General features: G+C 40.2%; 2 protein-coding genes across 3 annotated transcripts in view; one reads left to right on the top strand and one right to left on the bottom strand.

Annotated features, from left to right (window-relative positions):
* Positions 1-4,734, top strand: part of lyrm9 (LYR motif containing 9) — a 5,339-nt gene extending 605 nt beyond the window's left edge. Inside the window, exons 1-4 of one of the 2 annotated variants that reach the window (XM_010772839.1) lie at positions 710-813; positions 1,767-1,908; positions 4,314-4,406; positions 4,491-4,734. In XM_010772839.1, the coding sequence (XP_010771141.1) occupies positions 716-813; positions 1,767-1,908; positions 4,314-4,406; positions 4,491-4,508 (351 nt within the window). In that variant the 5' untranslated portion in view covers positions 710-715 and the 3' untranslated portion in view covers positions 4,509-4,734. Of the gene's footprint in view, positions 1-709; positions 814-1,766; positions 1,909-4,313; positions 4,407-4,490 lie in introns of those variants that run through there. The other variant, XM_010772840.1, reaches the window with a different exon arrangement.
* A 1,781-nt stretch (positions 4,735-6,515) lies between these two features.
* On the bottom strand, positions 6,516-11,118 carry LOC104946929 (piggyBac transposable element-derived protein 3-like). Its single transcript, XM_010772838.1, has 4 exons — positions 11,030-11,118; positions 10,486-10,660; positions 9,518-10,078; positions 6,516-7,014 (listed from the first exon to the last, which is right to left on the bottom strand). The coding sequence occupies exons 2-4, from the start codon at positions 10,623-10,625 to the stop codon at positions 6,831-6,833; spliced, it is 885 nt and encodes a 294-aa protein (XP_010771140.1). The 5' UTR covers positions 10,626-10,660; positions 11,030-11,118; the 3' UTR covers positions 6,516-6,830.
* Positions 11,119-11,744: the final 626 nt, after the last annotated feature.

The raw sequence follows: 11,744 nt of genomic DNA, 5'->3' as shown, positions 1-11,744 counted from the left end.
GCCCTTATGTCTCGTAAAACATATCAAATCCTACATTCACTTTTTTAATTGTAATTTTCAAGCAAGTTTAAGCATAAATGTAGGGAAAAAAACAACCTGCAAGATGCTCTTTAAGTTAATACTTTTTTTTTTCTTGGAGAAGAAGACTTAATGCACACTTCCCTGTACAGTGGCTAATTCCCTCATGTGACTCGGGCACGGATGTATTATAAGAACAAGGGCCAAAAAGCTCCAGGGAGGTAATTAAGATGAAAACTGAAGCTAAATAAATAGCAAAAATAAATGTCTTTAACGAGTGGCAACACAATTGGGACACAGGAAACGCAGGACCAACCCTTTATTCATTGCTGTCAAAAATCTGTCAGGACAGTGAAAATGAGCATCAAGGAGGATAAAGTGTTAACAAGGCTTATATCAGGACACACTAGACTGAACAAAAGTAGGAACATCTCCATCAGGATTATGTGAACACTGCCAGGTTGAGGAAACAGTATGTCACTCTGTATTGTGGCAAATACAGACAAGAAAGAGGAAGGAAGCTTGGAGTGGAACAACCAAATCTCAAATAAATATATTATACATTGGGTTTATTATATTATTAAAGACAAACAGAGTCAACAAAGATTATTTTAATTGTATTTTATTTATTTATTTTTGGGGGGTAGATAATTCTGGTCCACACTCCAATACAGCAGGTGGCGGTAATGCACCTTTAATGCTGGTTGCCACCCGCCATAAAACCGTAAAAATAAGAAGCAGTAGTTATTTAAGATGCTGGTCGAGTGCTGACACTGACAGCCTTCACTACGGACAGTATGTATCACAGCTAGTAACGTGATCTTACAGTTTGTTGGTGGTGCTCATTTAGCCACTGTGCTAACACTACGGCTCTCTGTCTGCTGGGTTGTGTGCTAGCTTTCTATCTGCGCAATGTGTACATGCAGCAACTCTGTGTAGCTAGCCAATGCAATGATAGCTAGCTAACAGCTCAGGTCATTTAAGGATACAGAGGAGACAATTATTAAATTAAACATGTTCTTTATAATGGAAGACATTGTCTGTGTGACTGACAAATGTAACTTTGTCAAGTTAAGTAAAAAAAAGCTATTGTTGCTGTGTGTGGGAAAGTTATAATAAGTATAATAATAAAAGCAATAAAACAAACAATGGTTTTAATAATAATACAAGTTATAAAAACAGAATGATGCAATTAATTAGATGTATTAAAAAAGAATAGTAATAATTGTAGTATTCATAATCATTATAATAATAAAAGTTATACAAAAATAATAATATTTATAGTAATAATAATACATGTATTAATGATAATATAAATATAATAATAATACTTTTTATTTATACAGTACCTTTCAAACTAAGTTCCAAAGTGCTTTTTCCTAAATATAGAACTTAAGACCAAATAAATTAAAAAGAGCCAATACACAAATGATAAAATACACATGGAATAAAACTGATAGCAACACGTAAATACAATTAACTAATCCCATTCAAAAAAAGTGATTTTTAAAAGTGTTTTGCATCGTCACTTAACTGAACTCCCACTAAATGAAAGCAAACTTTCAGGAAATTCATGATGCATTATCACATCCTGAAATAAAAATGTATGCCATGATTTTTATTTTGTTCTGTTCCAAATGCAACGGACATAAAGGGAGGCATATTAAATACAGAGTTGGTCAAATCAGTTTCAATATGCAGAAAGTCTATACCTAGGGTAAAAAAGATTCCACCATTTGTATCCACAGTAACTTAACCAAAGGAGGGACAATGCTACCTTTAGTTGGAGCGGAGCTGAAACCGGTGCAGCTGTACCGACACCTCCTCCGGTGCTGCAGGCAGTTACCCACAGAAGCCATGCAGAAGCATTACCGGCACGCCATCAGACAGGTGAGGACGCCATGTGCAGCTACTGCTTTCAAGATACATGCTTTTGAAATGTTCTTGTACATTATAGTCAAGTTGCCAGCTGAGAGTCCTGTAATGAACCTGGAAATGTCGAGTACACTTAAGTTTAATGTTAGGCAAATTGAGGATGCCGAGTCCATTTCTTACATTTTCAATATTAAGAATTGCGGTTTTAACCAGAAAATGCCAATATTTTAACTCTGTGGGCTGATTTTTATAACGTTCTTTGGTCGATTTGGAAGATTTAGTGGACTCTGGTTCATTTGAATTGGACAGATTGCCTATTTATTTGAAGATGATAATTATTAGAAATAATAATTGTCATTTTCTTCTCTCTAATTCCAATGGTTGCGACACTACTAATGGTAGTCAAAATCAGCCCACCGGGAGTAGAAATATGGCCACTTTCTGGTTATAACTGCCATTTTTAAACCAGATAATGTCAGAAATGGCATCCTCCATAACCCCCAAAAACCACTCATTTTATAACTATTGTCCACGTTGGATATAATGCCATTCATTTAAATGAAGGCAACTTATGCTAATTGTGCAAATTGCCCAAAATATGCAAGTAAGCATCTGTCAGTCTCTATGTGCTGGGGACCCCTACTATACATTTCCAGGTTCACTATACTGGCAACTAGACCATTACATTACATGTCATTTAGCTTACAATTTTAACCTAACCAACTGGCATACACTTCCATACTGTGTAGACCAGTGATATGTATCCACTGTGCCGTAGCACACCAGTGCTCCGTGAGAGATCGTCAGGTGAGCTGTGGGAAATGTTCAAACTTCACTGAATTGGCCCAAAGAAATTGTATTTAGTTGCTTCAAATTATTTGCCATTGTTGAGCGTCTGTGCCTGCAACCAGTGGTAGCGTTACACTTTTTCGAGGATCATAACATTTCTGTCATAATCCATTATTACCCGTCATTTTATTTTTTATGTTTTAATGATGAGACATATTTATGTTTGGGTACTAAGCAGCAAATGTTCATTCATTCCTTTTTTTTTAATGATTCCTACAGAACTTTTAAGGGCATGCAGAAAAAAAAAGATGAACAGAGACACCGACCGTGCGGTCACTTTTCATGTCAAAACAAATATGAATGATTTATTTTTCCTTGACGCTTGCTTGCCCCTCTGCTGCTGGCTGAACGTTGTCAGTTTTAGTCTTACTGGCTTGTCCGTCATCCTCCACCGCATCAATCCCTCTTTTTTCACCTCGTTTATCCACACCATCACAATTACTGGGCTTATTAAAAAAGCTTCGGACGATCAGCTGCCGTGACATTTTGCGATTGCTAAAGCCGGTTAAACAACGAGGTAATCATCGAGGTCAAATACAACACTAGACAATAACTACTTAATATGCACACACTCGCCACCAACTGGACAGGCGTGTGAATTACTAAATAATAGTTACAGTAGATCGCCACTAAGGATGTAATATAATGTGGACCACTGGTGGACATTTTGGCGCTGTTCCGAGTTGTGTTCTAATCTGTCAAAATGACAGACTGCTTTCAGATGTTTCCATCATTCTTGAAAAAATACGGAAAATATTCGGTTAACGCGACCTCTGCCTGCAACGTAGCAGCAACGTCCTGGACAAACTTCTCACCCAGATGAAGATCATAGAATGAGTGGTGGTCTAAAGAAAGTAAAAACGGTGAGCTTGAGGCAACAATCGTCACTTTAAAACAAAAACAAAGCTGCCAATATAGATGCACATATTTAAAAAAAATCTGTACTGCCCATAAACATGGTACAAAGGTTTGCTATATCTGACATCTGACACTGTCCAATGTGTTTATTGTCATTTCTAAAGTCTAACAGTCTTTGACCGAGACACTCATCCAAAATCCTGAGTTGTTGCTTTCTTAGCTAAAAGTAAAATAATGATGAACAGATATTAAGATAGCTATTAGTGATTGCTGTGAATGTTTTCTCGTCAGTATAATCTACCAAACATTGTGCTGTGATCCGGAAACACATCGTCAACCACGTGCCAGTAGTTGACAGACAAATGTGCCAAAAGTCCTTAGGGCTGCCTCAAAGAATAATATTTATTGTCAATTAATTTGGCGACTGTTTTCTTGATTAATTGATGATTAAAAAAAACTATTCTGATCTTATTTCCTGTGAACAATCAAAGTAAAACATATTTCTGAACCTTGCTGTAAACACTACATGAGGAAGAAGACCTGTCCTCCATAATATACCATTCTCTCATTATATTGAATTCTTCTAGTTATTGACACATCATTAAACCTGTTAAGTGTGGTTTTCCTAGCCTGGAAAGATGAAGCACTTTCTGCTTAATGCTTCCTCATTGTGAGCATCAAAGCCCTTAATCATCCTGGTTTTTGGTTTCCAGGGTTACACCAGTCACGCAGATGAAGACGACCAGGAGAGGGTACAAATGATCGTCCAAAGAGCTGTCGTAGATGCCGACTGGATTCTTACAAAAGTAAGAATAAAGGCCTTTTGAATTTCAAAATAAAGTACAAATACTGTAAACAATGTCATTTTTAATTCTCGTTTTCATTTGCAGTATTCCAAGAACAAATGAGGCCCAAAAACCATGAATATGTCCCGGGGGGTTTCACGTCGTAGAGATGGAGACATTTTTCTGAGTCTTGAGTTGATATTGTGTCAACAGCCATGATAACGCAACATCGGCTGTACTGTATGGAATGATATCAATATTCTTCATCAATAAAGATGTAAATACTATTTATGGAGTGAAATGACTATATCATGTATTTATTTTTCAATAAAATACATTCTAAACTATAGCTTAGTTGTCTTATTTATGGAGTGGAAATTTGACATGAACTGACACTTAATGAGCAGATCTATATAGTGCAATATGGGTAAACACAAAGGAATTAATTGAGCTGAAATAATACATTAATATGAAAGTTTAATGAAGCTTAGCGCAAGTTCAATCAGGAAGACCATATGTATATCCTGTCACACATATTTCCATCTTACTACGCTCACCCTCAGAGCCATTTAAGGAGAGTAAACGGAAGTTCAAAATGCTTGATCGTCAGGTGATTCACGTAGACTCTGTTCCAGGAAGTTCTTGGCGGTTATTTTTTTTATAAATAAGATCCGCTAATATTTGAGGATTAGTGTAAACAGCTAGCTTACCTGCCTTGTTAACATATTTAAGGCTAATTCTACCTCGGTTAAAGAACGTTTTTATTGCTTTGAATTCTTAAAAAAGGGTAGTGTGTTCTAACGGATCCAAGTCTCAAAAATAGCTCTCTTCCTTATTGTGTAATATTTAACTCCCTCCATCCCGCAAAACAAATTAATCCTTTTTCTCTAATTCCACAACGTTGGATGAAATGACATTAACCCTCTGGATTCTATAGGTATTTTCTTTTTTAGAAGACTCCTTAAATCACCTTTTAAATGTACTCGTTATAAAATGGCACCCCATCTGTTACATATCCAGAAATGTAAGTCACTCACCTTGGAGCGCTGTGTGATGAGATAATTAGCTCTAAAGCTGAACATTGACACCCTATTTTTGGAAATCTTCAAAACTCTTGTGAAAACAGATTTACGCGAGTCATCCAAATGTTTTGGTGGTTTATCAAAGTCTTAGGTTAAAAAAAATAGTGTAATATATGAAGACCAATCAATGTGTAATTCATGTCTAAAATGAAACTTTGTAAATTCGTATTTTCAATAAAATATTTATCACTCTACTTTCACCAAAGCAGGGCCTGAGATACATTAGGAATGATTAATGCCTTCATACTACACACCAATATTCATGTGATGTGTACAAATACAAATTGAGCATTTGAACTTCTTTTAACCAACAATGTATTCTAGATGTAAAAAAACACTTGATACAATACATCAGAACTTTATTCTCAACTATTTATAAAAACACTTTCACTCCGATTCAGTCCTCATGCCATGCCTCAAAGCAGTTGCGGTCCAATAAGAGACAAAGGGCCACATCACACTGCTTGCACTTCCAAGGCGTGTCCTTTCTCATGCCTTGGATGTGGCAGTGTTCGCATCTCCTGCGTCCTGTGGTGGCCTTTCGGCTGATGCCTGATGCCTTGACATCAGCAATGGACACAGGAAGATGAGAAGCAGGTCCCCGGGCAGGCGGTGTATGGAGAGGCTTGCCACAGAGCTCAGCACTCAGCTCCCCCATGAATGCTCTGCGTGTCATGGGCCTTTTCTTTTGTGACTGACAGATTTCCTTGTACAAAATGTAGCTGTTTGTAGTGGCAATGTCCAGGAAATGATAAAATATGCTCCTGTACCAGCGCATGGTTTTGTGCTTTGCAGAGTAGTGGTGTATAAGCTGATCTGACAGATGAACTCCACCCATGTGTTCGTTGTACTCGGCAACAGGTGTGGGACAGGGGGTCTCTACTTGGGTCCAGGAGCCATCCCTCTGCTTCTGCTTTCTCTGCACAGTGTTGCCAGAGTATGCTTCATGGATGGTGGAGCAGACGGATACTTCCCTGTTGTCCATCCATTTGACAAATACCAGGGGGCCCTCCCTGATCCATCTTAGGGAGCCTCTTTTGGATTTTGCTGTTAGAGCGTTAGTCTGTGTCCTTGGGCAGTCCTTGCAGTTTTCTCTGTAGGTCCCACAGGCAGCGAACTTTAGGGCATGGAGAGCCTTGAACAGCTTTGGGCTGGTGTAAAAATTGTCCATGTAAATATGGTAACCTGTCCCAAGGTAACCTGCATGCACCAGAGACATTACCACATCATACGACAGGCCATGTCCGGAGCAGAATGTCGCTTTGCCGGTGTAAACGGAAACAAGTCTACGTGTGTAAGCCATTTACTTCGAGTCGGTTAAGGCGAACAGCTTGAATCCCCACTTGGTCAGGTTTGGCCTTCATTACAGGGGTAATACAGTCTTGGCCTTGGAGTCAAGCTTCCTCTCATCCACAGCCAGGTATTTATGGGGATGGTAATAGGACATACACGCAGTCTTGATGCTGTCCATGAGGGGTTTCAATCGGAACAGTCTGTCATGATCAGGTGTGCCCTTTTTGCTGTCGTTTTGGACATCCTCACCAGGGNACAGTTTTGCTAGTCGGTTTTTCCCGTGTGGACTAGTACTGTCTGACAAAAAGGCTTAACTATTGGGGAGTAACCTGTATAGGTTACTGACACCGACGAATCCAAGGATAAAAATGGATAGTGGTAGTTATAAGGACTCTGACACCCTTATCTCTTCCGAATCTGAGTATCGGTCTGAACATTAGTAAGAACATAGTTACTTCCCGGAGGATAGCAATAATAATAAAGTGGGTTAACCCCCACCAAACGTGCCCCCGTTTAGTGATAAGTGTACTAAGATAAGAACTGCTTTGGTATAATAGTAATTAAGGTTAAACGAGTCGCACCTTAAACTTAACAAAACACTTACTATATAGTAACATATAAATTATGTACTTTTGCCCATATAACGTTAACCGACTGCGAATGGATTAACCCGACACTAAATCGTTGAGTTCTCCTGGTAAGTATAAGTGCCAGTTTAAAAGGCTTTAGTCAAAATTAAATGATACGGATGTGAAAAGAGGGGAATAAGTAAAGCAAAAAAATGAATCAGGCAAATATATAACATGTGTTCTAACTTGATGAGAGACCAGACATGACTTACCAAATTTTGTAGTGGTTAACTAAATAGACTGAAGGACTGACGCAAACCTATAATATTTAATTTCAGTGTTATATCCAATCATGGATAGGTGCGAGCGTGAGCTGCTTGAGCGGGCGTACAGTGGGCGGTGCGCGGAGCGTGGGGGGCCGCGGGCGGCGGGACGCGGCCACGGCGGTGTTTGTTGGTTTTTCTTGTTGGAGGTGGTTTTCTTGTGTTTGTTTGTCCGCCCCCACCCCCGCGGGAGGGGCGGGTAGCGGCGAAAGGAGGGGCAGGCTCACGGGGCGCAAGTTTCGGGAATTTGTGGGGTGGCCCCCCCGGGCTTTTCTTGGTCCCTATTATGGGGAAAGGTAGAACGCTCTCTAGTCCCTCGGTTATATCTCTACCATCGACAGATACGGTTGGTACCGAAAAACAGTTACAAAGATCCCTTTTACACATGTCGAGTACGGGCGCTTGGAGCCTTCGGAGGCATGTGCATTCACTACTTGTTTTGGCGGAACCCAATGTCACTCATGTCACTCACGGCATTCCGAATTGTCAAACAAGTGTTTAGAAGTCACGTGACACTATGATGTTGACATAACACCCACATTAATCATATCAGGTTCTCAGGTCTTCCAGTCTATTATAATAGGACTGGACAAATTTGTGATCCTGCTTGTCTGCTCCTCATCAAGTAGCGAAGATGATATATAGGTGTTCGCCTGGTTGCATTTCTTACTTACAGTCCGGATACGAAGAGTTTACAAGCTTAAACTGGCACATACGGCCTGACCAGGAGGGACTCAACGGCATGTCGTTACCGCATGTCCGGTAACGGAAGAGCAAAAGTACAAAAAAATTGTAACAAAGAGTGTGTAAAAGTGTGCGATCGCTGTATCCTTATTAGTTTGAGCCAACAGCAGTACTAGACATCTCACACTAAACGGGGGCTCGTGGGACCCATTTAATGGCTGTCCGGTAGTGTTACGGATGTTACGTACATTGCAGAACCCGGTTCTCTGCCGGGCCTTTGCTGTTGGATACCATGGGCAGGCTTGTCGTAGACCATGGGCTGTCGGGTCTCCTTATATATTCGCCCGTGGGTTGCGACGGGGCTGTGACCCAAGCGAAGGGAGAAGAACGAGTCCTCTCGGTCTAGTGTCCGACAGAAAAGGACGCTTGTTAAGACCAGGCACAGTTGTGATGGCCGCGGAAAAATTAATTTTCATAGGTAAACTTGAAAAGTCTCTGGAGTAAAATCAGACGTAAATGGGGTTCGAGAGAGACCTGCGCTCTTAAATGATAAATTGTAACCGACTCGATCGTGCCGTACGAGCCGTTGCCCTCTACTGACTGTGTGTCCGGACGAGACCTGGCGACCGTCAGGCAAGTTGTGGTCTCTCGGAGTTAGTTGATCATCCTCTTTGGGACAATATAGCTTTAAGAAGTATCAATTACATCCTGTTACAATTCCAGACACACAAACTGCGCGGCCGGTCGGCTAGCGACTTTTATCGACACGTTAATTCGTACAAATTTGTCCGGATCTTACTATTTGTAAACATAGGATGGTGCACCGCATACGAACAATCGTCGTCCACTCAAGGTTAAGAAAAAAGACAAATATGGGACCGTACGATAAGCAAACAGACAATAATCGTACAGCCTACGATCTCCGGGGTTAGTGAGTATCCACAAGAAACAACGCAAATGCAAGATGACTTACCAAATCCGGTAATTTACGTCGGCCCTACGAACTCCTTTTTTCTGTGTCGTTCAAACTTTCGATGTCCAATAACTCACTCACAAAACACAATTGTGTCACACTCCGACAAATTTTCAGGAAAAGTTCCTTTTCCCGGACTCCTAACTTCGAAAGTCACCAAATGAAATAAAGACAAAAAGTTTTTCTCGAGCGCAACACCTAATGAGGGTCGCTGAGATGTAGGTTCCAGGATATTGTCCTGTATCTGTCACGTGACATGACCTGTGCTGGCAGAGGCACTGACAAAAAATGATCCTGCCTCCAGTAATCCAATACCGTGTCCAGTTTCAGCAGGGCCATGTATAGAAGCAGCCCCATGTATTTATAAAAATCATCTACAGTCAAATCAATCCATTTGTATTTTTTCCCGTTTCCCATCTGCTTTGCAGCTTGTTTGTTTGTGTTGATACAAATTGTCTGTACTGTTTGTGCACTGAAAAAAAGTTTGAACAGGTCAAAGGATTTGTATTTCCATCTGGAGCTGAGCTGTGGCCCGGGTGTGCGAGCAGGTTTGAAACTGGGGACAGGGGGTGCAGTGTCGGGGTCTTTGTCTGTCTTCCAAGACAGTGACGCTGGCTGCTGTGTAGGTGGGGATGATGGTACATGGGCTGCTATTGGCTCTGTGGGAAGTACGTGTTCTCTACGAGTCCTCTTTGCTGGACCTTGATCAGCGGTAGATCTTGACATGGTGGCAGGCACCGATGGAAGTTCTGGCTGCTGTGAATCCTCCCTGTAAAACAAATTAAAATGTAGGACAATAATAATTACTACTAGTTAATTGATCTCTCTCTCTCTCTGTCTCCGTCTCATCTCTACAGAATAGTATGGTAAAAACAATCACAGGCAGGCACACATAAATATATCTGTGACAAAGTCTCATCTGTACAGAACAGTATGATAAAAAATATAGATTGCAAAAACATGTCTATATGCACTATAAATGTCTCCGTTGTAGGACGAATAAAGGATTATCTTACTCATATACACCTCATTTTTACACACCAAAATAACTTTTACACAGAGTACAAGTTGACTAATGGAGTTTTTTGTTCTCAAAAAAAGTTCATTTTCGCAGTATATCCTATGGGTATATCCCTCAAATGGAAAGTGCACTATTACTGTTATATTTACACTTACCCATCTTCAAATGGATCCTTGTTGTCCCAGTATTCTTCTTCTTCCGATGAGTCAAAGCCTTCAGGTTCTGATTCACCATCATCTTCACTACTGCTAGCCAAAATGATCTCTAGCTCAGCGGCAACGGTGGTTTTAGCCATGTTTCTGTCTCCTCTCTCTTCCACACACAGACAAACTGATGGGAGAAACGTGTGTTAAATGTTTTTTTTTGTGTCCATTGGTAATTTCAGACCGACATGGCTGCCGGCCGAGATTTCCTTGATGGACACACGAATCCACCAATCCCACACAGTGTAACACAAAGTCCAGCTGCTATTTGCTGCTGTGAGTTGGGTAAAGTCTCACAAGAGGTACCACTACCGCGGGAAAGCTACAGTTCCAGCGATTTACAATGAATAAGCTGTTAATGTTTCACGTAGGTTGCTAACTGTATCCGGTATCCCCTAAATCTACTAATTTAGTGGGGGATAATCCACTAACATGCACATGTTCATTGGATTCAGATGTGCTGATATTATCCAATCTAAATCTTTAAAAGTCTTACCTTTAAAAGTTCATCACAAACGGCCTATTATGCTCCAACTCTACTGCGCTGCTAGTATTTCTTCTTCTTCTTCTTCTTCTTCTTCTCTTGCTTTTGGCGGATTGCAAACAACTTAAAAGGTGCATACCGCCACCTACTGTACATGAGTATGCATCATCACATCATTCCAACTCATTAACCTATGTTCTAATCAAAATTAAATTAAAATAAATCAATAAATCAATAAAACCATTAAATAAATAAAACAAAAAACAAAACAAATCTATGTTCTTTCCTGACCATGTTAAATTCTTTTTCCTACCCCAGTTTCACTCAAGAATTTAAACAGTGCCTTTCTGGTAGCTTTTACTCCCTCTCCTTTTGTTCCCAAAACACCAACCACACTCCACTCCCTCTCTGCCTCTAAGACTTTAGCCTTTAATTGTTCTCTTTCCGCTTTATAGATGTCACAATGTAACAATATATGTTCTACATCTTCTTTGACTGCACAGTTCCCACACTTGTTACTGTCACTTTTCCCCATGATATACAGGTATACTGTTCAAAGCCGTGTGATTTATTCGGAGTCTAGCCATCATGATTTCCTCCCTTCTGTTTCTTTCTTTATGAATATTAATTGCCTTTCTGGTCTTTCTCCCACCTTTTCTGCCAGATCTCCATCCCTTTCTTCTTAATGACTGCTTTTCCTTCTCCTTTACCAAGTTGAACTGGTAAT

Source organism: Notothenia coriiceps, unplaced genomic scaffold (assembly GCF_000735185.1).
Source record: "Notothenia coriiceps isolate Sejong01 unplaced genomic scaffold, NC01 NC01_scaffold00011638, whole genome shotgun sequence".
In the NCBI taxonomy this organism is placed as follows: Eukaryota; Metazoa; Chordata; class Actinopteri; order Perciformes; family Nototheniidae; genus Notothenia; species Notothenia coriiceps.
This window is presented reverse-complemented; position numbering and strand designations above follow the sequence as displayed.